Genomic DNA, 27405 nt, shown 5'->3' on the forward strand with positions numbered 1-27405 from the left:
TGAGATAGGCTACATGGATGCATTAACAGTTTGTGACAATGTCTAAAAGCAGAAATTCAAGGGGAAGCTGTCCTCTAAATATGAACTTACTCTGCTCCTTTGAATGATGATATCCTGTGTATTTGTGCAATTTTGTGGTTCCAACTTTGAAACTAAAGCTTTTGTGTTTCTTCATCTTGTCTCTCAGTAGTGAATGTGTGAAAATTAGTTAGAGATAGAAAGGCTGGGAAAGGCAGAACCTTGCATTAAAAATAAATAAAATATAGATAGGACCTTGTACTTACCTTGACCTTGACCACTGGAGAATTGCAGGATGCTAAAATAGGAACACTGTGTTCACAAACATTTATAAGTTCCAGATCAAAGGAGAATATTTGCACAATTACAATGAAAATTAACAATACTTAGGAATGGGTCCTGTTGCAATTCAGCTTCACTCCCAAAATTCTTCACTCATACTTGAAGCACAAGGCAGTTTCCACAGGCTGTTAGTTCTATGACCTGAAAACAAATCAATTTGTTTGTAAACTGCAGTTAAAACATAGAAAATAAATTGCCTTGTTATCAACTTAATGAATATAAATTTCCTGGAGGATTTAAGCTACAGGGAGAAGCTGAATACACTAGGGCTGTTTTCCCTGGAGCATCGGAGGCTGAGGGATGACCTTATAGAGGTTTATAAAATCATGAGGGACATGGGTAGGATAAATAGACAAAGTCTTTTCCCTGGGGTGGGGGACTCCAGAACTAGAGGACATAGGTTCAGGGTGAGAAGGGAAAGATATAAAAGGGACCTAAGGAGCAACTTTTTCCTGCAAATGGTTGTGCGTGGATGGAATGAGCTGCCAAAGGAAGTAGTGGAGGTTGGTAGAATTGCAACATTTAAAAGGTATATGAATAGGAAGGGTTTAGAGGAATGTGGGTCAAGTGGTGGCAAATGGAACTAGATTCGGTTAAGATATCTGATCGGCATGGATAAGTTGGACAGAAGGGTCTGTTTCTGTGCTGTACATTTCTATGACTCTATGTTATGCAGTGCTATCTTCTTCAGAAAAATACCACAGTGTGAGATCGTGTTCACCCTATCAGTCAAATCTGCACAAATAAGTCACACAAAAGCAACAATAAAGGCAACAGGACAATGCTAAATTTACATAAAAATATTAATTTTTAATCAACAAGATCTCTATTGGGTCCTTTTTCTGAAGCTTTAAGGTGAATCTTTAGATAGACAATCGGTTTATCATGGCAGCAGGTGCCAAATTGAGGTGACAAAAAACATAATTCATGGCATAAAATAAAATATTGCAGAATTATAATTTCATCATTCATATAAGCTCAATATTTTGCATAATCCAGTTTTAATTTAATTCACAGAATTTATTTTACAGAAAAAACAAAAGGTTCACGACTTTCTGCATTTATGTTAAATTCCATGGATCGTGTGTCATCAGTTTGTGTTCATTAGTCTCTCAATCATTTACAGACTGTTTATGGGTTTTATAAAGTAAACAACTAGGCTGTCTCTTAGTCTTTGCCGACAAAGCTATACCCAAATTTTCCCATTTTGAAGAGATACGGAATTATAGCTAGATTGCACAATTATGCATTTGGGTTCTGCTGATTTGATATACCCTTTACAACAATAACTTGTACTTATGTAGCAACTTTAGAGTAGAAAAAATCTCAATTGACTACCTATAAGAATTATCAACCAAATTTAACCTTATCTGCATGAAGGAATATTGGAAAAGTGACTGAAAGCTTGACTAAGAGATTTCAGGAGGAAATTCCTGAGTTTAGGGCCGAGACACAAAGGCACAGTCACTAATGTGAAATGAAGAAATCAGAGATTCACAAGAGGCTAAAACTGGAGAATTGCACTTCATCTGATGCAGAAGCAAGAATCCTTCTGACAAGGCTGATGCCATAATATAATTTGGATAGATTTCAATACTCAAAATATTTGGGGAGACAGCAGGCAAATTTACCTCCAGATGTTCCCAAATCTCTTAAGAAAATCATTCACAGGACAACCAATCAGAGAAATGCCACCCTCCTCACCTTTAAACAACAGAATTGCCATGAGGTCATATTTTGCCACAATTAGTCTATCAAAACTAGAGGACATTGGTTTAAGGTGAGAGAAGAAAGATTTAAAATGCACCGGAGGAGTAAGTTTTTCACAGAGAGTGTAGTGCATATATGGAACAAGATGCCAGAGGAGGTGGTAGAGGCAGGTACAATTACAATATTTAAAAGACTTTTGGACAGGTACATTAATAGGAAAGGTTTAGAAGGACATTAGCAAAACACAGGCAAATGAGACTAGTTCAGTTTAGGAAATCTGGTCCACATGGATGAGTTGGGCCAAAGAATCTGTTTCCATGCTGTATGACTCAATGACGAGCACTTTATGAGATATTACAATTTTTTAAAAACTTCATATGAGAATATAATTTTGAATTTTGGTAGTAGGGAAGGAGATTAGTATTGACAAGCACACAAAATATTAATCTATCGAAAGCCAAAATGGCTTATTTTTTTTAAATTTTCTGTTATTTAGTGCAGTACAAATTTTGGATAATTAATCCAGAAAAAAACTTATTAAAATTATCAGCAAAATGTAAAGTATCAACAAAAATATCTAGTTGAGGTATGGTATACGTGCTTCTGTATTGTCAAGGTTTACTAATACTAGGTATATAAAGTCATCATAACCAAAACCTGGTAGAAAATTGAACTAATTTTTATTCCAGGGCCGATATGCAAAGTTTAAGAAGTATGTGGGCCACAGTGCACATGTGACTAATGTGCGATGGGCACAAGACGACAGCATGTTGCTGACGGTGGGTGGAGCTGACACCGCTTTGATGATCTGGAGTTGGGAAACTGATGGAAACAGGGACAACAAGCCTGTGGACAGTGAAGAGTCTGATGACACTGATGAAGATGGAGGTAGATAGAAAATATATTCATAATTTGAGCATTTTCTTAACCAGTATACAGCTATATTTCAAATACGTAATTATTTTCATCTTTGCAATAAATTGAAATTTTACAATTATCTCACCAATCCACCAGACAGCAACAATATATTACCCCAGTGTCACAAAACTGCATTTTCTTAATACCCCCCATAAATCACCCATTTGAAAGATTAAACAATAACAAGCACAGAGGCAGTACAGCAGCAGCAAAAATAGGAAAGGATAAGCGGAGAAGGAGGAATTGAAATTAAAATGGAATTGGAGGGGAAAAAACTGCATGCAGTTACTTTTCCAACAAATTCGTTTCAGACTTTTTAAATCAAGCATAATACTCAGTAGTTTTGTTGCCTCTCTCTGTCTGAGACAACAATTAATCCCAATGGAAGGGAGTATAGAAGGCACAGAGCACAGTTTAACTTAACCAGTTCACTCTTGTATTCTCAAAAATATCAATTATCAAAATTATTCCCAAATGTAAATCACAAATAATTGAGGGAAACCACACTAGTCACCCTTCTGCTCATTTAATTAAAGCTCATTTCCCAGGAATGGTCACCTGGCCAGGGGAGGCTGGCCAGTGCCTTTGTTGTCTTTGCCCCACCTCCTGGCTAGGAGTTCCTTGAACATTGTTATTCTCCGGAGAGTTCCAGTCGTGCTCCATTTATGGATAATCTTTATCCAGTCTGCAATGAATTGTGGAATGAGGGAAGGTCCGCAGCTACAAGCTGTCACAAATCTTCATCTGTGTCATTTCAACGGAAGGATAGAGTTATACACAATTTCTCATTAGGTTCAGGCTTAAACAAAATTTTGGAGCCAGTGACTAAATCAGGAGGAACATTTCTAATCGCCACATTATGCCCATTCAAAGCACACCATTTCCATCCGTTTTGGTATCCCCACATCTCCTCCCAACATGCGACCATTACTGTGACATTTGTTCAAACATGAAATATGCCCTGCTCACAATCAAACAACATTATCCCCTCCTGTTCTTAGAAAACATCAGTCACAGTATTCATTGCGGAAGGGGCTCCATTCAAAGGAAAATGACGATAATGATCCTTCATATTCTTGTTGATTCTTCTTTCTAGAAAACTAATGTAGTTTATGCTCTATTTGCAGTCAATCAGATTTTGTTCCAGTGACAGACCCTGCACCCTCTGGGTTACTTCAGGCATATCTGGTACCTCTTGTACTCTCCCTGTTTTTCTCTCCATCCATCTGGATTGAAAAGGAGTATGTCGATCTCTATCCTTCTTTTTCTGCTTTCTCCATTGGGAGATAATCAGTGTACAATTTGGTATTGGTCTGTTACTTTGCATTTCTATGAGGGGGACCTCAGTGGAATCCATTTCTTGTTCTACCTGGTTGCCCCAGTGTTCTCAGCCACCTTCTCAAAACCAATCTAGCATAAGATCTTCCCATTCTTCCATCCGGAAATTCCTTTGGCTGCAAAAGAATCCAACATAATGTGCTGATTATGGTGATATTGTTTTCATCTCCCTAGAAGGTTTCATTTGATTTGTATGACATCACCCACCCTTGTTAGGGGCTGTTAGAACCTTGTATAAAGAGGGCCTGGCTTTATCAATTACTTCATATGGTGCTGCAAATCTGGGGGCTAAAAAGAATGTTGTCTGGTGGATGGAGATCATTACTTGTTGACCCACCTATAACTCTGCTAGCTTTGCCTTTGAATCAAAATGAGCTTTACTTTGTTGATTCCATTTTTCCATGTTATTAGCTGCTACGTGATTAGCTTTCTTTACTCTTTCAATTATCTGTTGAACCCACCTGTTCCTTGTTATGTTGTCAACTCTTGGTTCTGAGAGGTCCAACTCTAGCAAGGGCTCTAATTCTCATCCTGTCATCCTGTCATCAATGTGTAATGGGTAAATCCAATAGAGAAAGACCCAGTGCTTCTTATTATCATCAGGACATGAGGAAACACTGTCAATCAAGTGGTCATATACTGTTACACCATCTTAGCCAACATATTCTTCAAAGTTCGATTCATTCTTTCTACTATCCCACTGGGGCAAATAGAGTATGTGGAACCTTTGTTTTATCCCTGGTAATGTCATGACATTCTGCATCACTTGGGCCGTAAATGCAATCCTTAATCTGATTCAGTACTCCTTGGTAAACCCCAACATGTAAAGACTTTATCTAACAGGATCTTGACCATACTTTTAGCAGTATCGGTTAAAGTAGAGAATACCTCTACTCATTTGGTGAAGGTATCCACCTTCACTAGGATATGCTTATATCTTCCTGTGGTTGGGAGTAGTGGACCCACAAAATCTATCTGCAAGTTTGTCCAAGTCTTTCAACTGGCCCAGTACGTCTCAAAGCTAATTTCTTAACATTCCTATCCGGGTTATGTTGTGCACATATCAAACAATTCTTGACATAATGCACCACGACTCCCTTCATGCGTGTCCTCCAACACACTTCCTTAAGTCTTTCCAGGCTTTCTTTGCTCCTTAGTGCCTGCGAATGTTATGAAAGCAGTGTGAGAGTTGGTTCCTTTCCTTCTACAAACTTGCCGCTGCATAGAACAATTACATCTCTTACATGTAGTCCCTTTTGTTCATCACAACCCAATTTCTCTTCTTTTAGAAATGTTTGTAATTCAGTATCCCTCCTCTGTTCTCCTGTTAAGTCTGTGGGGTTCTTTTCTTTCTCTTTCTGTGCTCCTATTTCCTCACTCTGCAACTGCCACTCTTTGCTATTACCCCATGTTTAGCCAATTAATTGGCAGCACGGTGGCATAGTGGTTGGCACTGATGCCTTACAGCACCAGAGACCCAGGTTCAATTCCTGCCTCAGGCAACTGTCTGTGTGGAGTTTGCACATTCTCCCCATGTCTGCTTTGGGTTTCCTCCGGGTGCTCCGGTTTCCTCCCACAGTCCAAAGAAAAGTGTGCAGGTTAGGTGAATTGCCCGTAGTGTTAGGTGAAGGGGTAAATGTACGGGAATGGGTCTGGGTAGGTTGCTCTTCGGAGGGTCGGTGTAGACTTGTTGGGCCGAAGGGCCTGTTTCCACACTGTAAGTAATCTAATCTAATCTTAATTTGCCTTTCTGTTTCCCTCTGGTGATAACTTGGAATCAGCTTTTTCTTTGATCACTCCATATTCTTTCCCCTTTGCCTTTTATACCTTATACCTTAGCAATGGGACAGACAGTAGGGCTTTCTAATCTGCTGATACAAACCCTTTCATCTCCCTTAAGAGTCGATATTCCATCAGGCTGGTGTACACATGAGTATTGTCTGAGCAGATAATAGATCCTGAGGGATATATCACTGGGTGTCTCACTGTGTATGCCACTGCTGCCAACTTGGCTGCTTGAGCACTTATGGTCTTGGGCAGTTTCAGGACTATACTATCCATTTCCTGTCATTATTATTCTCTATGTACAAACCACCTTTTTGTCTTTCTTTCCACAGTGTGTAAATGTGAACAGCAATCAACAAAAGTTTTCTCTGTGTTCTCCTTTTAGTTTTGATACAAATGTCCCCTATCACGTGACATTCATGCAGTGTCCCCAAGTAAATTAAATTGGCTGCTAACATGGTGCTACTTTTAATCCTATTTAGCTCTATGTTCCTCCCTTGTAATAGCAATGCCCATTTGGCAATCCTATTTTGGCTCACTGTGCCATCATTAATACGTCCATTCAGCAGCATCCGAATGGATGCATTTTCCATCAAAACTGTCAATAAATTCCACCCTACAATGTAGGTAAAATGCTGTACTGTCCAGGACACCATCAACAAATGCCTTTCACATGTCATGTATCCCTGCTGTACTGGCATAGGCATGCACGAAGGAATAGGCTAATAAACTCAACTGATTATGTACCTGTTGCAATAAAAATTGTAGGGAGAATGGTTCAGCTGGCTTTGGGATTTTCAGGGCAGAAACATTCACCAAGCGTGTTTCAAAGATATTGCTTGTTCTGGCTTCCATTCCCATGGAGTTTATTTCTTTAATAATGTCATTAATAGTGCTGCCTTTGTGGCAAAATCATTGATGTAGTCTCTGTGATACCCAATTAAGCCCAAAAATGAAGCTTAGTCCCTTCTTTAAATGTGGGGATGGGAAGTCTAGCTGCAGTTTCAATTCATTGTTTGTACATTGCTCTTTTCCCTGCTGTTAACACCTAAGTAACTCACTTCTTGCCTCATTATCTGAACCTTTTTCGGGTTCACTTTCAACCCAAATTTCTTTAATAGTTGCAACAACTCATTCAAGGACTGGTAATGCTCCCATTCAGTTCCTGTTTGTAAAACCATGTCATCAACGTATTGTATCAGTCTGGCCTAGAAATATCTGTTGCTTAACCATTAATGAAATATTGAGAGGGAATTGCAGACTCCCCATGATAAAATTGTCCACAGATATTGCTATCTTTTAAAGGTAAATGCAACTTTATACTGACACTCAAATGGATTGACCAAAATACATTGTTGATGTCTAAAACTGTAAAATATTGTGCTAACTCGCTTTGGTTAGTCATAGTTTCAAGGCTAGTAGCCACTGTAAGGGCTGCCATAGGCATGACTTTATTTAATTCCCTTAGGTCAGTGGTTAATTGCCAGCTCCCTTCTGGCTTTTCAACTGGCCGAATTGGAGAATTATTAGTCCTGGCAACAGGTCACAATATTCCCTGAGTTACTAAACTCTGGATTACTTTCTCCTTCTATTGTTTAAGGAACTCTTATTGTTTCTATGTCTCTTTGGACACAAATTTCCCTCCTGTTTGATTTTAGCAAAAGCATTTTGGTTCTGTATGGTCTGGATTGTTGGATCCGAGATGCTGCCTGGCCTGCTGTGCTTTGACCAGCAACACATTTGCAGCTCTGATCTCCAGCATCTGCAGACCTCATTTTTTACTCGAAGATATCCACAATTCTCCCACTGTGCAAACTCATTTCCAGTATTGACCAACAGGTATTTCAGCAACAGAATGTTCCTTGCTCCTCCCTGATATCTGCCAGTTCATTAGTTTAGCAGGTCAAAGCAAAATCCTTACCATGTAATCACTTGCTGCTAGGTAGTCGTAGTAGGACCACACAGTGCTATAAGAGTACAGATCCAAACTATACACTTAAAGGACTAGTTACCTATTCTACTTGTAAATGTCCTGTAAACCCAATTAGAATAATTTCTGCCTTTGTTTTCCAGGTATGTTGGTGTAAAGTGAATGTGTTTAGGGTGGTTCAGGATCCCCCTATGTCCCAAAGAAAAGTGGTAGCATGGCCTCCAACCCTACAGTCCACCAAGGGGGTTCCTGTTCCATCCCTCCTGGCATCATACATCTAATTTGGAGGTGCCTGAAATTGTCATTATGAGGTGGGGTACATTGGTAGTATATTATTTTGTGGCACAGGCTGGGGTCCCTCTAGTGGCAAGCTTTAAATCTGCATTTGATTTGTCCCTCTCTTCCAAGGGGTTGAACAATCTCGAGCGTAGTGTCCCACTCCTTCACAGATAAAACACCAACTATTACTTCCCATGATGTGTCTGCTGCCGGCGGTTCCCCTTCACCGCCCTGACATAATCCATCATTTGGTATGATGGGGATGGGTCTCCCAGCACGGACCTTTTCCCTTCGTTTTCCAGGGTATCTAGCATTGTTAGCCAGTGCCATTCTCATCATATTGGTCTTATTTGGATTCCTCCTTGCCTTATCCCATGCTCTTGTCATCCATCTTACTTTCCATGCTTCTATGTGTGTGGTCTCTGTTGGGTCACAAGCCTTTTCTAAGTCTTCCATACCATGTGATACAAAGATCTTTCAGTCTTATAGGTTCTGGTGATCTAAACCCAGCCCATAAATATTCCAAAACACTGACCAGATTTGGGAAGCAAATGCTGTTGGGTGTTACCCCTTTCTCTGCCTACACTTACTTAATAACGCCACAGGATCATCTCTAATAGCTCCAATAGCTGTTAAAATAGCTTCCTTTAACTGAGTGCAGGTTCCCTGTCCATTAGCTTTTTCTCTTAGTAGGGCCAAAACAACATTTGGGTGTAGGCAGATTAATACTAATTTCTGCTCATCATCATCTAATCCATGTATCAGTCTCTTGATGTTTGGTTTTGTGAACAGCTCCAGGGCATTATCCCCAAGCTGACACGTGCCTACAAATTTGGCAATGTTAGTCAGTTCTGAGAGTCCAAAGAGAGTGAAATAGTTAATGGTCCAAGCATTTCCTGCCTCCGGTACGATTTGTCACTACAGAAGCCATTGGAGCAGACAGGGCTGGGCCTTTCTGTTTTCTCTCACATGGGAATAGGGTCATCCCATTCCTGGTTAACTTCCTCACTGTACCCTAGCAGCTCTGTCTCCTCAGTCTACGACTCCACTTCCTCCCCCTTCCTCTTCAAAGAGTGGGGGGTGCAAAGGCACGTGTTATGCTTTGCTGAGCTGTGATGTAGCTCCATAACTTCTCTATTTCTCTCACTTTGTGTGATCCTCCTTAGTACTACAATTCTCCTGAGCTGTTTTATGTACTACATTCATAGCAATCTTCAAATCATTCATTGCTTTTTCAATGCCTCTTCTCTTGTTCAGATGCCTTCTCATATTTATTTTCCTCTCTCTAATTTTTAAAACTGTATCTTATGTTGTTTCATGTGGGTGAAATAATTCTCAGCTTTTTCTGTAAGTCTGTTCATCTCTTTTCAAAGGTCATTTATCTGGACTCATAGCTTCAGCATTTCCTATAGGTTTTCTGCCCAGTCCTCCAGCAGATAACTGACTGCTACAGTCTTCTGTAACTCTTTAAACTTTCCACTCCTCATGCTATCCTTAACTAAGTTCCAAAGGATGTTACTGTGGGCCTCGCATCCAGTACCGTCTTTGTGGTAAATTTGCTGTATTTTGGACACTTCTTGGCCACGTATTGATCGAGAAATCCTCTCCAGTCAGGGTTCCTAAACCCAATTTATAACAACACTCCTAACTTTAAAAGCTCTGTACCCTTCAGGATTCATTCCACTATTTATTTTAGCTCCTTCCCCTCCTGGCATCCCCTCAGGGCCTCAGTCTGGATGTTTCCTTTTAGTAGGTAGGCTGGTAGGTCCAGTAAAACATTTTGTCGACACCCACCTAGGAATTCCAAATTCTGTTGCCTGTCTGTCTGATACAACAGTTAACCTCAGCAGAGTTTAGAAGGCACACAGTACACTAAATTAACCAATTCACTCATTTATTCTCAAAAGTATCAAGTATCAAAATTGTTCCCAAATATAAATCATAAGTAGAGAGTTATGCAGAAATTTAAAAAGGAGGTCCTCAAGGGTAGTAACATCTGGATTACTCCTAGTGCTACGAGTTAGTGAGCGCAGGAATAGGAGGATAGAGCAGATGAATGCATGGCTGAGGAGCTGGTGTATGGGAGAAGGATTCACATTTTTGGATCATTGGAATCTCTTTTGGGGTAGAAGTGACCTGTACAAGAAGGACGGATTGCACCTAAATTGGAAGGGTCTAAAATACTGACAGGGAGATTTGCTAGTAAGGTTGGGGGTACCCAGGAAGATAGTGAGGAAATGGATCGATCTGAGAAGGGTACAGCTGAGAACAGAAGTGAGTCAAACAGTCAGGGCAGGCAGGGACAAGGTAGGACTAATAAATTAAACTGCATTTATTTCAATGCAAAGGGCCTAACAGGGAAGGCAGATGAACTCAGGGCATGGTTAGCAACATGGGACTGGGATATCATAAGAATTACGGAAACATGGCTCAGGGATGGGCAGAACTGGCAGCTTAATGTTCCAGGATACAAATGCTACAGGAAGGATAGAAATGGAGGCAAGACAGGAGGGGGAGTGGCATTTTTCATAAGGGAGAGCATTACAGCTGTGCTGAGGGTGGATATTCCTGGAAATACATCCAGGTAAGTTATTTGGGTGGAACTGAGAAATAAGAAAGGGATGATCACCTTATTGGGATTGTATTATAGACCCTCTAATATTCAGAGGGAAATTGAGAAACATACATGTAAGGAGATCTCAGCTATCTGTAAGAATAATAGGGTAGTTATGGTAAGGGATTTTAACTTTCCAAACATCGACTAGAACTGCCATAGTGTTAAAGGTTTAGATGGAGAGGAATTTGTTAAGTGTGTACAAGATAATTTTCTCATTCAGTACGTGGATGTACCTACTAGAGAAGGTGCAAAACTTGACCTAGTCTTGGGAAATAAGGCAGGGGAGGTGACTGAGGTGTCAGTGGGGGAGCACTTTGGGGCCAGCGACCATAATTCTATTTGTTTTAAAATAGTGATGGAATAGGATAGATCAGATCTAAAAGTTGAATTTGTAAGTTGGAGAATGGCCAATTTTGATGGTATTCAGCAAGAACTTTCGAAAGCTGATTGGAGGCAGATGTTCGCAGGTAAAGGGATGGCTGGAAAATGGGAAGCCTTCAGAAATGAGATAACAAGAATCCAGAGAAAGTATATTCCTGTCAGGGTGAAAGGGAAGGCTGGATGACTAAAGAAATTGAGGGTTTGGTTAAGAAAAAGAAGGAAGCATATGTCAGGTATAGTCAGGAGAGATCGCGTGAATCCTTAGAAGAGTATAAAGAAAGGAGGAGTACACTTAACAGGGAAATCAGGAGGGCAAAACGGGGAGATGAGATAGCTTTGGCAAATACAATTAAGGAGAATCCAAAGGGTTTTTACAAATATATTAAGGACAAAAAGGTAACTAGGGAGAGAATAGGGCCCCTCAAAGATCAGCAAGGCGGCCTTTGTGTGGAGCCTCAGAAAATGGGGGAGATACTAAGTGAATACTTTGCATCAGTATTTACTGTGGAAAAGGATGTGGAAGATATAGACTGTAGGGAAATAGATGGTGACATCTTGCAAAATGTCCAGATTACAGAGGAGGAAGTGCTGGATGTCTTGAAACGGTTAAAGGTGGATAAATCCCCAGGACCTGATCAGCTGTACCCAAGAACTCTGTGGAAAGCTAGAGAAGTGATTGCTGGGCCTCTTGCTGAGATACTTGTTTCATCAATAGTCACAGGTGAGGTGCTGAAAAACTGGAGGTTGGCAAACATGGTGCCACTGTTTAAGAAGGGCGGTAAAGACAAACCAGGGAGTTATAAACCGGTGAGCCTGACCTCAGTGGCGGGCAAGTTGTTGCTAGCTTTGTACAATTGTATCAACACTTACATATGCTACATTTCTTTTGCAATAAAGGGAACTATGCCATTATCTTCCTAATTACTTGCCATGCCAAGTGTTAAACATTTGACTTCCTTGTATTCAGAACTGAGAGTGCGATGCTGGAAAAGCACAGCAGGTGAGGCAGCGTCCAAGGAGCAGGGGAATCCTGATGAAGGGCTTACGCCTGAATCGTCGATTCTCCTGCTCCTCGGATGCTGCCTAACTAGCTGTGCTTTTCCATCACCACACTTTTGACTCTGATCTCCAGCATCTACAATCCTCACTTCTTTCCTTGTATTCACATAGGTTCCTCTGAACACCAACTTTCATAAGTTCCATATATTTTTAAAAATATTCTGCTGTCCTATTTTTAGTAATCAAATAAATAACCTTAAAATTCCAACATCATGCTCCATCTGCCAACTTGTTGCCTACTCACTTAATCTGTCCATATCTATTTCTATCCTCCTTGTGTCCTTCTGACGGCTTGCCTTCCCAACTAGTTTTGTATCTTCAGCAAACCTGGATACTTTACTCTCTGTCTTTTTGTCTATGTTATCAGTATACATTGTGAATACCTGAAGCCCCGTCACTGATCCATCTGCTACAGCACTAGTTAGAGCTTGCCAACTTGAAAATGGTCCATGTGTGCCCAGCCCTGACTTCCTATTAGTTAATAAATTCTGTATCCTTGTTAATATGTTTCCCCAGTTCAATGAGCCCCATCTTGCTTATTAAAATTTTGAATCACATCTTATTAAATGCCTCTTGGAAATCGAAGTTTACTGCATTGACTGGTTCCCTATATCTATACCACTCAAAATCTCCAATAACAATGATAGTATCATTTCCATTACAACCACGATTTTTCATTGACAGAAAGGAAAAGGGAACAGACATAGAGGCTGAACTGCATCCCTGCAATGTCAACCAGATTTTGGCATTGTTTTCAAAAAACATCATGGACAATGTCAGCTTCCTCCACCCCAACATCCCTGTCCTCTTACTCAAGTCTGCTCCCATTCCCCTAGTTCCTCTGTATCCAGGATATAACCTCATTACATACACCAATTAGATTACTTACAGTGTGGAAACAGGCCCTTCAGCCCAACAAGTCCACACCGTCCCGCCAAAGCGCAACCCACCCAGACCCATTCCTCTACATTTACCCCTGCACCTAACACTATGGGCAATTTAGCATGACCAGTTCACCTAATCTGCACATTTTTGGACTGTGGGAGGAAACTGGAGGAAACCCACGCAGACACAGGGAGAATGTGCAAACTCCACACAGTCAGTCGCCTGAGGCGGGTCTCTGGCATTGTGAGGCAGCAGTGCTAACCACTGTGCCACCATGCCCCCTACTTATGCTGAGCTCAGCTTGCCAGGATGATGTGGAACACTATCTGGAGTAAAGTGCCTTACCCCCTTCTACCCTTTCCAGGCAGCAGAAAAGCACCTTCAAGAGCCCTATACTCTGCTCCAGCATGCCTGGTTAAAGCATGAATAGCGTTGAACTTGCGCTTTGCATCAGTTGAGGGATTGCTCAATGGTTTTGTGAGCCACTGTCACTGTGGTTAGCCATTGTCACTCAGCAAGGAATTTGTACAGCTCCCAACCCTCAAACACACTGAGTATATGAGGGCATTCCAGAATGTTTGACCTATCGCAGTTGCCAGGCTAACGAGTAAACACCTCTAGGAAGTTATAATGGTGAGCACAGAACACCTGGACATTAATCAAATGGAACTCCCTTCTTGTTGATGAATTCCATAGTGTCATGATACAGCACTCTCAGTGCGACTGAGTATGCAAATGATGGCAACATGTAGCTAGGTGAACCCAGCTATGTTCCTAAATCCAACTGCCAAGGCTTCAGCACTGACCACATCTTGGGGAAACAAAATAAACCTGTATGACCTCACACAGACAACATCAGTCACAATCCTGATGCATGTGTGGATGCATGACTGACACATTCCACATAGGTCTCCCACTGTTCGCTGGAAGGAGTTCAGCGCAAAGGAGTTCACCGCTCTAGTGACCTTCATTCCACCAAAAGAGAATGACCTCCCACTTCTGCAACCCTCAGGTTGGATATAGCACCTATCACAGTTCCATTAACATTTCTTGAGACACACAATTTGTATCAGCAATTACCTCACTCATGCTAGGAAATATAGAGGCCAGACAACTCAAGGCCTGCAGCATATCCCACACATTCTGAGGGATCCTGCAGCTGTGACCTCTTCTTGAACTGTGTGCTCCTCAACCTCTACTGTGGCCTGCTGATGTTTCTGGGCTTGCCGTCAGTGCTGCTTCTCCTTCATCTGTCTTTGCTGCCTTAGGTAAGCAGCCAATATCCGACATTCCACCAGCTGCAAGGCCCATTGCTTTCAGTGAAAATTGAGCAGTGAAGGAGCAAAAACATTCATGGATCTCAGAACAATAATGGTGATGTACTTTTCAGATGAGCATAACTTGCCGCGCATAAGGCATACTGGATGTGGATAATAGGGTTCATGTCTGCATTGGATATCTACATTCTGCCACAGCATGTATAGTCACTTGCTGAATATACAGGCTTCCTCGGGTTACAAACGCCCAACTTAGAAATGCCCATACTTACAAACTGACCTCTGTAAAGCCTCTTATTTTAAATAATCACATGACATACATTGGTTCACACTAATGAACATCCGGACTACTTTTGCACAACGCTCAAAACATATATGCTAAGAAAAACGTTGAACTAATTGATGCCAAGCGTGCACCGTACGTAACTGTTCTGACTTGCATATAAATTCGACTTACGAACAAACTTAAAAATGAAACTCATTCATAACCCAGGGACTTCCTATACTACATTGGCTCAGTGACCACCACATATCAGCAGAAAGGGACTCTTTGCAGCACAATATCAGCCTCCAAACCCTATATTCATATCAAACTTACATGATTGATGAGGACTCAAATTTGCATGCCCGGCACAGGACATTTGATGGTGGAACTAATTCTGGTTCTTCTTCACCCAGCACTGGCCTTTTGCATTGTTATTGTTGTTAACTTCAACAAGTTCAAATTGCAGCATTAATGGCACGTAGCAAATTACTTTTGACCAGCATCTGACCACTCAGTAATTCCAATGTAGTTGTGTTTTTCAAACATTTTTATCAGTGTAATGTTGTGATGTCCAGAAAACATGGATTCCGCACTTTTAGCCACTAAACTGACTCTTACTCTGTCTATCCTGAGCATTGTCTCAGCTATTTTCTAGGAGCAGTTCACATGTAAACAGGGACAAGTGATAGCTGGCAATGCAGATTAGGTTGGATGTCACCAGTACATGGTACTACCTGTCACTAGGTACCTGCCTATTCACTGCATGTTGCCTACTATCACACTACCCTGACAGTCTATTTCAACCCATTCCCCCAAAAGGGAGACCCACCATATTGAACTTCATCCAGAACTGTCCTCCCTGCCTTGAAACCTGAATTACACCTTGATGATTCCAATCTTGTTGTTTTATCATCTCCCAGTGGAGGCCACGGTGTTGGTCAGAGTTAATAATCCTCCTTCCTACAGTCCAAATTCCACCCATTGAACTTGTGATCTCTCTAACATTGTCATAATCTCCATTACTGTAAATCCCTCTGCTTCTATCCTTGACTCCCCTACTCCTTCTGTCATTGAACCCCGCTGTGCCTATAGACCACTCTTTGAACTCAAATCAACAAATGGACATTGAGGACTCTATTTTCTCCAGACCTCTGACAAAAGAGATCCTAAACATGATTGTCCAGATCCCTGATTGGTGTATTTTCAAATCCCCTGCATCCTCTGGCAGCTCATACCATACACGTACCACCCTCTGTGTGAAAAAGTTGCCCCTTAGGCCTCTTTTATATCTTTCCCCTCTCACCTTAAACCTATGCCCTCTAGTTCTGAACTCCCCCACCCCAGGGAAAAGACTTTGTCTATTTACTCTATCCATGCCCTTCATTCTTCACATCCAAGTCCTCTGGTTTACCTCTTTATCTCTGGTCACTTAGTTGTAGTTGCAGCTACAATTTGATCTGTGGCATTTTCCTTCTGAGTTCCCTTTTAGGACTCATTCTTACATACTTCACACAAATACCATGGACTTCCATTGTAACTTATGGTATTCTGAATAAATTTAGAATATCACAGTGGAAGAATTTCAGCCTTCAATTTTCACCTTCACCCTCAGTACTTTACTTTTTGATCTTAGGAAAAGATGTTGGGCCATTCCTAGCTACTTGTCCTCCAATCAGCATCACACTTTCTATCCTTTTCAAATTTGTGATGAAAGGGAAAAAACATGTAAGGTTGTAAATTAGCTCATAATCATCTACTTCTACATAATCATTACTTCTACCAACTGAGCAATTGCAACTCTATAATTCTCCGCATGGGTTCTTATTATGGAAGGTAATGAGTTTTTAAAAGAAGAATCTCTCTTCATACATAGTTTCAGCTCCTCATGCTCTTATCAATCTGTCAGAATTACTTTCCTTGGCTCTGAAATTCAGCGTGGTATACTTGGCTGTTGGCTTAAACTTCAAAACCATCTCCTAAATGCCTAGGGCACTAACACTTATGCAGCCAATATATCATAGAAACCTCCCCTGAGAGAAAAGGATAAATTTCCTGTGCTTTACATATCACCTTACTCTACATGGGCAACGTCCAAGTTCTCTTTAACAAATTCATTTGATTCACCTCTTCCTCAAAATACACAACGAATGCCTCCACATCTTTTTCTTCAAATTCTGCCGTGTAACTATTCCCTTACTGTGTTTTAGATTATGAGTCAGCTTCTGAGTCAGCATCTGATGTCTTTTTTTCTTGACAGGCATCATTTTAAGCTGATATCCATGTTTTATCCCTTTTCCTCTTGTCTATCTTTCAGAGTCATAGATTCTTAGAGATGTACAGCATGGAAACAGACCCTTCAGTCCAACCCGTCCATGTTGACCAGATGTCCCAACCCAATCTAGTCCCACCTGCCAGCACCCAGCCCATATCCCTCCAAACCTTTCCTATTCATATACCCATCCAAATGCCTCTTAAATGTGGCAATTATATCAGCCTCCACCAATTCCTATGGCAGCTCATTCCATACACGTACCACCCTCTGCGTGAAAAAGTTACCCTGTAGGTCTTTTTTATATCTATCCCCCTCTCACCCTAAACCAATGCCCTCCAGGTCTGGACTTCCTGACCCCAGGGAAAAGACTTTGCCTATTTACCCTATCCATGCCCCTCATAACTTTAAAAACCTCTATAAGGTCACCGCTCAGCCTCCGATGCTTCAGGAAAAATAGCCCCAGCATGTTCATCCTCTCCCTATAGCTCAAATCCTCTAACCCTGGCAACATCCTTGTAAATCTTTTCTGAACCCTTTCAAGTTTTGCAACATCTTTCTGATAGGAAGGAGATCAGAATTGCACACAATATTCCAACAGTGGCCTAATCAATGTCCTGTACAGCCGCAACATGACCTCCCAACTCCAGTAAGCAATACTCTGACCAATAAAGGAAAGAATACCAAATGCCGTCTTTACTATCCTATCTACCTGCGACTCCAAATTTCAAAGAGCTATGAACCTGCACTCCAAGGTTGCTTTGTTCAACAACACTCCCTAGGACCTTACCTTTAAGTGTGTAAGTCCTGCTAAGATTTGCTTTCCCAAAATGCAGCACCTCATATTTATCTGAATTAAACTCCATCTGCCACTGCTCAGCCCATTGGCCCATCTGGTCAAGTTCCTACATCTGTCTTCTACCTTTGAGCTAGTTCTGTATCCAAATAGCTAGTATCCAAATAAGATCTAACCTTGCTAATCAGTTTCCCATGGGGAACTTTGTTGAACGCCTTACTAAAGTCCATATAGATCACATCTACTGCTCTGCCCTCATCAATCTTCTTTGTTACTTCTTCAAAAAACGCAATCAAGTTTGTGAGACATGATTTCCCACGCACAAATCCATGTTGACTATCCCTAATCAGTCCTTGCCTTTCCAAATACATGTACATTCTGTCCCTCAGGATTCCCTCCAACAACTAGCCCACCACTGAGGACAGGCTTATTAGTCTCTAGTTCCCTAGCCAACCTCCAGTCTTCCGGCACCTCACCTGTGACTATCGATGACACAGATATCTCAGCAAGAGGCCCAGCAATCACTTCTCTAGCTTCCCACAGAGTTCTAGGGTACACCTGATCAGATCCTAGGGATTTATCCACTTTTATGCATTTCAAGACATCCAGCACTTCCTCCTTTGTAATATGGACATTTTGCAAGATGTCACCATCTATTTCCCTACAGTCGATATCTTCCATATCCTTTTCCACAGTAAATACTGATGCAAAATACTCATTTAGTATCTCCCCCATTTTCTGCAGCTCCACACAAAGGCTGCCTTGCTGATCTTTGAGAGGCCCTATTCTCTCCCTAGTTACCCTTTTGTCCTTAGTATATTTGTAAAAACTCTTTGGATTCACTTTAATTGTATTTGCCAAAGCTACCTCATGTCCCCTTTCTGCCCTCCTGATTTCCCTCTTAAGTATACTCCTACTTCCTTTATACTCTTCTAAGGATTCACTCGATCTATCCTGTCTATACCTGACATATTCTTCCTTCTTTTTCTGAACCAAACCCCCTCAATTTCTTTAGTCATCCAGCATTCCCTATACCTACAAGCCTTTCCTTTCACCTAATAGGAATATACTTTCCCTGGATTCTCTTTATCTCATTTCTGAAGGCTTACCATTTTCCAGCCATCCATTTACCTGCGAACATCTGCCCCCAATCAGCTTTCAAAAGTTCTTGCCTAATACCATCAAAATTGGTCTTCCTCCAATTTAGAACTTCAACTTTTAGATCTGGTCTATCCTTTTCCATCATTATTTTAAATTAATAGAGTTATGGTCACTGGCCCGAAAGTGCTCCCCCACTGATACTTCAGTCATCTGCCCTGCCTTATTTCCCAAGAGTAAGTCAAGTTTTGCACATTCTCTAGTAGGTACAACCACATATTGAATCAGAAAATTTTCTTGTACACACTTAACAAATTCCTCTCCATCTAAACCCTTAGCACTATGGCAATCCCAATCTATGTTTGGAAAGTTAAAATCCCCTAACATAACCAGCCTATTATTCTTACAGATAACTGAGATCTCCTCACAAGTTTATTTCTCAATTTCCCTCTGACTATTAGGGGGTCTATAATACAATCCCAATAAGGTGATCATCCATTTCTTATTTCTCAGTTCCACCCAAATAACTTGCCTGGATGTAGTTCCAGGAATATCCTCCTTCAGCACAGCTGTAATGCTATCCCTTATCAAAAGTGCCACCCACCCCCCTCCTGTCTTGCCTCCATTTCTATCCTTCCTGTAGCATTTGTATCCTGGAACATTAAGCTGCCAGTCCTGCCCATCCCTGAGCCATGTTTCTGTAATTGCTATGATTTCCCAGTCCCATTTTCCTAACCATGCCCTGAGTTCATATGCCTTCCCTTTTAGGCCCCTTGCATTGAAATAAATGCAGTTTAATTTATTAGTCCTACCTTGTACCTGCCTGCCCAGACTGTTTGACTCGCTTCTGTGCTCAACTGTACCAGTCTCAGATTAATCTCTTTCTTCACTATCTCCCTGGGTCCCACCTACCTTCCCCCCTCCCTCCACCTTACTAGTTTAAATCCTCCCGAGCAGCTCTAGCAAATCTCCCTGCTCGTACATTAATCTCCTTCCAATTTAGGTGCAATCCATCCTTCTTGTACAGTTCACTTCTACCCCAAAAGAGATTCCAATGATCCAAAAATGTGAATCCTTCCCCCATACACCAGCTCCTCAGCCATGCTTTCATCTGCTCTATTCTCCTATTTCTGCCCTCACTAGCTCGTAGCACCGGGAGTAATCCAAATATTACTACTCTTGAGGACCTCCTTTTTAAATTTCTACCTAACTCTCTGTAATCTCCCCTCAGAATCTCAACCTTTTCCCTTCCTGTGTCGTTGGTTCCAATGTGGACAATGACCTCTTGCTGGCCCCTCTTCCCCCGTGAGAACATTCTGCACTCTCTCTGAGACATCCTTGATCCTGGCACCAGGGAAGCAACACACCATTCTGCTTTTTCGCTGCAGGCCACAGAAACGTCTGTCTGTACCTCGCACTAGAGAATCCCCTAACACAATTGATCTCTTGGAACCCGACGTACCCCTCATTGCATTAGAGTCAGTCTCCATACCAGAGACTTGGCTGTTCATGCTATGTTCCCCTGACCATCCGTCACCCCTTACATTTTCCAAAACAGCATACCTGTTTGAAATGGGTATATCCACATAAGACTGCTGCACTAGCTGCCTACCTGTCTTACTTTTCCTGGAGTTAACCCATCTATGTGACTGTATCTGAGACTTTCCCCCTTCCTATAACTGGCATCCATCAAGGCTGTTGCAAATTCCTCATTGCTTCAAACTGTCTCTCCAACCGATCCATTCGATCTGATAAGATTCACAGCCATCAGCATTTATGGCAGATATAATCCGCAGTAACTCTTAAACTCTCTTTAAACTCCCACATCTGACAAGAAGTACATATCACTCTATTCAAAGCCATTTTTGCTCCTTCACACAATCTACAGACCCAGAAAATAACACCGTCTTATTCCTCTACAAATACTGCCCCAGGTTAAATTAATAGTTATGAGTTATATTTTAAGTTTAATCAAGAGACATGTCTCCAAAAACATATAATCAAGAAAGAACCTACTCTACTCACTACTGCAGATTCTTTGTAGGCCACACTTAAAACAACTTTTAACTTATCTGATTCTGTGCTGTGAACTTCACCCAACAGTTCCTCCAAGATCAGTTGTGAATTTCGTTGTTTGATAATTTTCCCAGATGCACTCCGATGTCCAGTGATGGACTTTAGGCTCAATCTACAAACTTATTATCTTTTATGTGTGAGCCAAGTCCTGCGTGCTCTTTAAAATAAAAGCAATAAGAAAAAACATTTAATCTTACACTTTTAGTTTTATTCTAACAATAAGTGGATAAAGTATACAGAGCTCTGGGTCTAAACCTTTCTGTCCCTGACAAACTACTAAGTCAGTCAGTTCACAAAGAAAAAAGACCACTCTCTGTCCCTGATCCAGTCTTTTATACTGTACAAAACATCATACCATCACTCAAATGCAACTGTCTTCTCATTGGCTGTTGCTCCGATAACATTCCCCACATCCTCGCATTTCCGGCTGTCCGTTCTCATGTGACCTTCCCTTTTTCGGAGACAAAGGACCACCATGCGGCCTCCTTTCGAGCGCAAAACGGCAGTCTCGCCCACTTCCGGGACGCGAAACGGCTGATCACGTGACCTCCCGGAGCGCGAAACAGGGAGACCACGTGACAGCGCCTGCGTCCCGGAGCATCACATGATCATCCTCTGCGCACGCATCGGAGGACCACATGACCTCCGAGCGCCGAGGACACGCCCCCCCAGACCCGACAATTTAGTTTCCAGGTAAGTGTTTTTTTATATATATATATATATTTACAACTCCCCCTTTTGGTCTCATGAAAATGAGACCAACAAACCAGTTTTATGCATCACATTCACTCCATGACACGTAGTCCTCCCCTCTTGCCAGGGCCATGGTTTCCACCGCTATTTGTGACATCTGATAGGTGTGACATCTGATAGGGCGGTGGAGCCTTCCCTTCAATTGCTGTAATAATTACCCTGTTCAACAAAGATCTGATACAGGGGATACAACAACATCCACACAACACGAACACAATGGTCATACCAACGAGGGACATAAACACAGACACAATTAATCCTTTCCATTTCCCTACCCAGGAATCGAAAATGCCTCCTAGAGGGTTGTCAATACCTGAATGTTCATGCATGTCTTCAGACAAAGTTCTTAATCCTTCCAGGGCTCTGGCTACCAAGCCATCGGGTGCTGTATTGTTGGAGATGAACGTACAACATTGATCTCCAAACATAGAGCACACTCCCCCTTTTCTGCCAACAACATATCTAAGGCCATTCTATTTTGTACTGTCATCAATGAGGTCCCTGCCAGTTGTTTAGAGAGTCCTGCCACGGCGTCTCTAGTTCTATTGGCTAGCCTGAGTACATTGTAATGTACATAATTAATTTGATCAATGTTTTTATTCGGCGTAACTGGGAATAAAGCACTAATGATTGGGAGATTCTCAAATCCTGTTGTTACCTGGTTTTGTCTACCCGGCTCCCTTAACATTTGTCCATCTCTTGTCCTGTTGATCTCTTATTCCTGGGACTCTCTACCTCATCTGTGTGTTTGTCCCTCGCGGTTGATGCCATTATTAACAGTATCATAACACTTATACATAAAATAGTGAAAACTCCCAACCTTAACGGCCTAGGATAATGTGGGCTAGTTACTAAAATAAACATGACATTCGTTACACAAAAATTAAAAGTTTAAGACCCTTCTACTCCTTTTCTGTTCTTATTTATTCTAGAGTTCTCGTTGGCGGTTCTGTGGCCGCACACTGGCTCCAATGTTACCAAGTGTCTCCTTTCCCTTGTAGTCGAACCACATGAGATGTCCTTTCCACCACCTTGTAAGGTCCTGTCTACCGTGGCTCCGACCATTTCCGTTTGATCACCTTCAGCAGGACCCACTCTATGGTGGATGGCGCCTGGCTCTGTAGGTCCCCCTTTTTCCGATCCAACCTGTTTAGAGAAAGCTGAGACCAAAGCTGTTAGTTGATCATAATAAGGTTTGTACCTTATTGAGACTCCTCCCTCTAACATTTGTGTTCTAGCTCCTGGTCCCGGAAACTGCTGCCCTGTTGTTAGCTCGTACGGGGTAAACCCTGTAATAGAGTTTACTGAGCTTCTAATAGACATTAAGGCTAAAGGTAGGGCATCCACCCAGCTTAACTTCGTTTGTGCACACAGTTTTCCTATTTTTCCCTTTATGGACTGGTTCATTCTCTCCACTTTTCCCTGTGACTGAGGATGGTACACCGTTCCAAATGCATGTTTCAGTCCTAAAGCTGCTTCTACTTCTTGCAGGTCTTTATTCTTAAAATGTGTGCCATTATCTGACCTGACTTTCTTTGGAAACCCATGCGTTGGAATATATTGGTTTATCAAAAATTTGATCACTGTCTTCGCATCTTTCTTTTTCGCAGGTATCACTTCTGGCCAACCAGTGTCTGCATCCACTGGTACCAAAAGGTACCTACATCTGTTTACTTTCTCTACCCTGTCAGTGTAGTCAATCACTATTTCCTGACCTGGCATTCTTGGGGGAGGAAATTTTCCCTCTTGTGGTTTTACTGTTGCTTTTAAATTATATTCTGAACACGTTTTACATTCTCTGATATAATTTTCATTCATTGCCTGTAGTTCAGCCAATTGGGCTGATTCTTTGCCGCCCTCTATTGGGTCAAGAGTAACACTTACATACATCAGCACCTGCCTGCCTCCCCCTTTTTTCTGAAAAAGAACACCATTTATTGTGTGTTCTTTTTCAGAAATATCGAGGAAAAATGGCTCTCTGTAATCCGGGACCGCTAAATCATCAGCCCACGTTAGGGCCTGTTTTAGAGATATAAACCGTCGTCTGCCTCCGTGGTCCACTGCAAATGGGCAAACAAATTTCTCATGCCTTGCTCATTTACCATGGCCCTTAGAGGGAAAGTAAGCTCCCCATATGAGGGAACAAATTGTCTTCTGTGTCCTGCCAATCCAAGAAAATGAGAGCATGTCTTTTACAGTGACTGGTTTGGCATGATGCAGAATGGAGGATCTATGGGATGGAGACACACCTGTCCCCTTACTGGAAATAACTCTGCTCAAAAAAGACACCGTTCGTCTGCAGCATTGTAATTTAACCCATGAAACTTTGAAACCGACGTTATACAAGGGTAACAGCAATGAGTTTGTAGCTGCCAAACAAGAAACATGGTCGGGTGCCGCCATAAGAATGTCATCCACATATCGGATCAATACCATCCCCTTTGGGAGCATCAGATTTTCAGCTGCTGTTTCAGTACCTGATTAAACACCCCAGGTGACAAAATGAACCCTTGAGGGACCCTTGTATAACGAAGTTGATGGCCTTTATAGGTAAACGAAACATGTCCCTGAAATGATCAGCTAGGGGCAAACAGAAGAACGCGTTAGCCAGATCAATGCACGAGAACCACTTATGGTCAGGGGTCAGCACAGACATCGCAGTGTAGGGGTTTGGGACCGAAATTGTCGGAGTAGAAACGACACTGTTGATCCGTCTAAGATCATGCGCCATCCTATATTTGCCTGTATTCTGCTTCTCTACAGGTAAGATAGGAGTGTTCCAGGCTGACTGTGAGGGTTCTAGCACCCCTGCTGCTACCAATCCTTCAATTGTGTCGGCGATGCCGGCTTCAGCCTCTGGTTTGTGTGGGTATTGTCTCTGCCAAATCGGAGTGTAGTCTATTACCTCGAATGTGATTGGTGCGACATGTTTGCAGTAACCAACGTCCGTCGAACCTGCTGACCACAAGGCACCCAGTAGTGTATCAAGCATTGCTGCAGCCTGTGGATAGTCCGTCTTTTCCCTGCCATGACACCTTTCAATCTGCCTATGTTCCAGCAACACCTTGTCAGTTGTTCTGTGCACAAGACAATAAGCTTCAACTGAGGGTGAATATTGCAAACCGGGTAACTGAGTCCGAACCCAATCAGTTAGCTCTATCAAGCGTTTGGACATGAGTCCCAGATCTTTGGCCTGATGTTCAGCATGCACTGCCAATGTGAAATGCGGTATAGCTTCTTCAGATATCTCATACCATTCCAACTGTTTCAGAGTTAGTTCCACAACACCCACCGCACCTTCCAGGTGTTGATAGAATGCATGCGGATAGATTTTATTGTCATCTGTTGTAATATAGGATCACATGAAGGGGATCTGCAGGAGGAGCATAGGGATGCAGCATCTGAACCCAGGGTCGCCCTTGGTTATATAAAGACTGTATGCCATTATTCTGCCTTTTCTCAGGTTCAAGGAGTCCCCAGTATATATCTGCCCACTGCCCTTCTGCCATTGGTGATGCGTCTGGTGATAATATCACTTGGGGTCCAGAGTGAATCATTGACATAGAACAATTAACAGAATAGCCAATTGGAAAGGTCACTACGAGTCCGTCTGGTCCTCCGCACAGAACCGGGACCCCGCATCTCTCCAGCAAGTCACGTCCCATCAAATTCACAGGGCATGCAGGTGATGAAATATATTGGTGATAAAAAGTCTGCCTGGCCACAGTGGCGATGTCAAAGGCAGATTACGAGGCTGATTTAAGGGGACATACTGTCCTCAGATCAATCCCTGGAGTCCCCACAGCCAGGGACAATTTTCTTCTCTAATGCCCAGGTTGGCCACATTCAAAACAAGTGTCCGGTGGCTAACCTTTGACTCCTCCACAGCCCCTTCCTCTACCACGCATTCCTCCTGGAACACCTCTTGGCCTGCCCCCCTAAAAGGGGGTAGTATGGCATCGAATCAGGTACCGGGTCTAGACTCTGCCGGTTATTTTGTGGCAAGGGCTGCTGCACCATCTGATTAGTCGTCTTTTGGGAGGCCTTCTTTGTCTCATTACCTTCCGTCTAGCCTCATCAAGCTGTAACTTCAGCAACTGCACTTGTGCTGACTCATTGCTCTGTTTATCTTCATTCTGTTTTGTCCTATATCGCTTCATCTGATGCATCAAATGTTTTTCCCACTGTTCTGTAGAACACCCTGGGATATCAGGATTATTCTCCATTGCCTCTTTTACTTCCTTAGGCATCCCTGCCAAAACGGCATTCCTAAATAACGTGGTCTGTAGCTGACCTGACCCTGGATGGTTCCCCGCAAGGCAAGCATCTTCTCGCCCTCCTTCATTGTGAAGGTGAGCGAGTGCATCGCTCCCGGTGGAATCAGGAATCTATCCCTCATTGCCCTTCCCACACAGTTGGCATGCTGCGCAAACGGGTCCGAGTCAGGTACTAAGGTGGTCCCCGCAGACACTTCAATCTGCTGTACCTCCCACATACTCAATTGTTTGCCCACGAATGCTCTCCAATCACCCATGGCCAACTTGAAGCCTAGTGTGTATTGGCAAAATTTAGTCATCCAGGGTCCACCTCCCTCCATGGGTGGGGACATTTTATCCAAAATACAATTCACATCCGTATAGGTAAAGGGCTGATACACATCCCCCATAAAAGAGCCTTTATAATCTAGAGGCAGTTGGTGCTGATATTTTATGGGCAGCCGCAATATCTCCCTCCGTCACAAATCATAACTGTTTTCAAACGGAGGCTGTACCCCTGAGAAGCTCTGTTCAGTATGCATGGTAAGTGAGCCTTTTAAAGTGACAGGGTACGTGTTTGGACCGCCCCCTGGGCGGGACTCCTCGTCTTCACTATCTGTGCTACTCCTTGACTCCTCCTCTCTTCTTTCTCTTCGCCTTCTTTTGTCCACTTTCTTCCAACCAGTATTGACCCTTTGTTTCCCTTCACATGCTCTTCTACTTCTAATCTAATCTACTCTTCTGCTTTTCCCAAAAACGGTGACAATTTCTTCCTCTCCTCATCTTTAGGGACTTTGCCCTGTTTTTGTAAATCTTCCCAAATCTTATCATATTTCTTCATCATTGTTTTTTGTTTGTCCTTTGCAAGCCCGCTAATTAACTGACTGCTAACTTTCCCCCACTGCTGTTTTAAGGACATTAAATCAGAAGAACATCCTCCGATTTCCTCACACTCTTTATCAAATTCCCCTACCATTTTATGTATTTCTGTTTTTTTAAAAAATCCTCCTGTCCAATAACCAATCGATTTATATTTAACTTAACCAAGCAACCAACCCGATTAAAACAAATCCGGTTGTGAATCAATCAATCTGTATAAAATACACCCCAGGAAGCTGGCCCTTACAGTCCGAGTTATCAGCAGTTTTGTTATCACCTTTAGATTTTTACTGCCTACTCTTTCTCACTGAGACACCACCCTCTTTGTCTCAGAGACACCACTGACTTTCCTACCACCCTCCGTACATTCCCAATATCATTTCAAAACTTACAACATATCAATCATCAACCAAAATTCATGAGCAGTGCTTTTATGAGATCCTGCTCAAAGGACTTTAAACCTTCTCACACATA

The 27405-nt window shown here is 42.2% G+C and overlaps 1 protein-coding gene across 5 annotated transcripts in view; it reads left to right on the forward strand.

Annotated features, from left to right (window-relative positions):
• The window catches only part of LOC132819436 (echinoderm microtubule-associated protein-like 6), a 512298-nt gene that overhangs the window by 324856 nt on the left and 160037 nt on the right, over positions 1-27405 (forward strand). For all 5 annotated transcript variants that reach the window (XM_060830942.1, XM_060830941.1, XM_060830940.1 and 2 more), the window contains exon 26: positions 2760-2958. In XM_060830942.1, coding sequence (XP_060686925.1) covers positions 2760-2958 — 199 coding nt within the window. The remainder of the gene's footprint in view (positions 1-2759; positions 2959-27405) is intronic.

This window comes from Hemiscyllium ocellatum, chromosome 10, assembly GCF_020745735.1.
Source record: "Hemiscyllium ocellatum isolate sHemOce1 chromosome 10, sHemOce1.pat.X.cur, whole genome shotgun sequence".
Lineage (NCBI taxonomy): Eukaryota > Metazoa > Chordata > Chondrichthyes > Orectolobiformes > Hemiscylliidae > Hemiscyllium > Hemiscyllium ocellatum.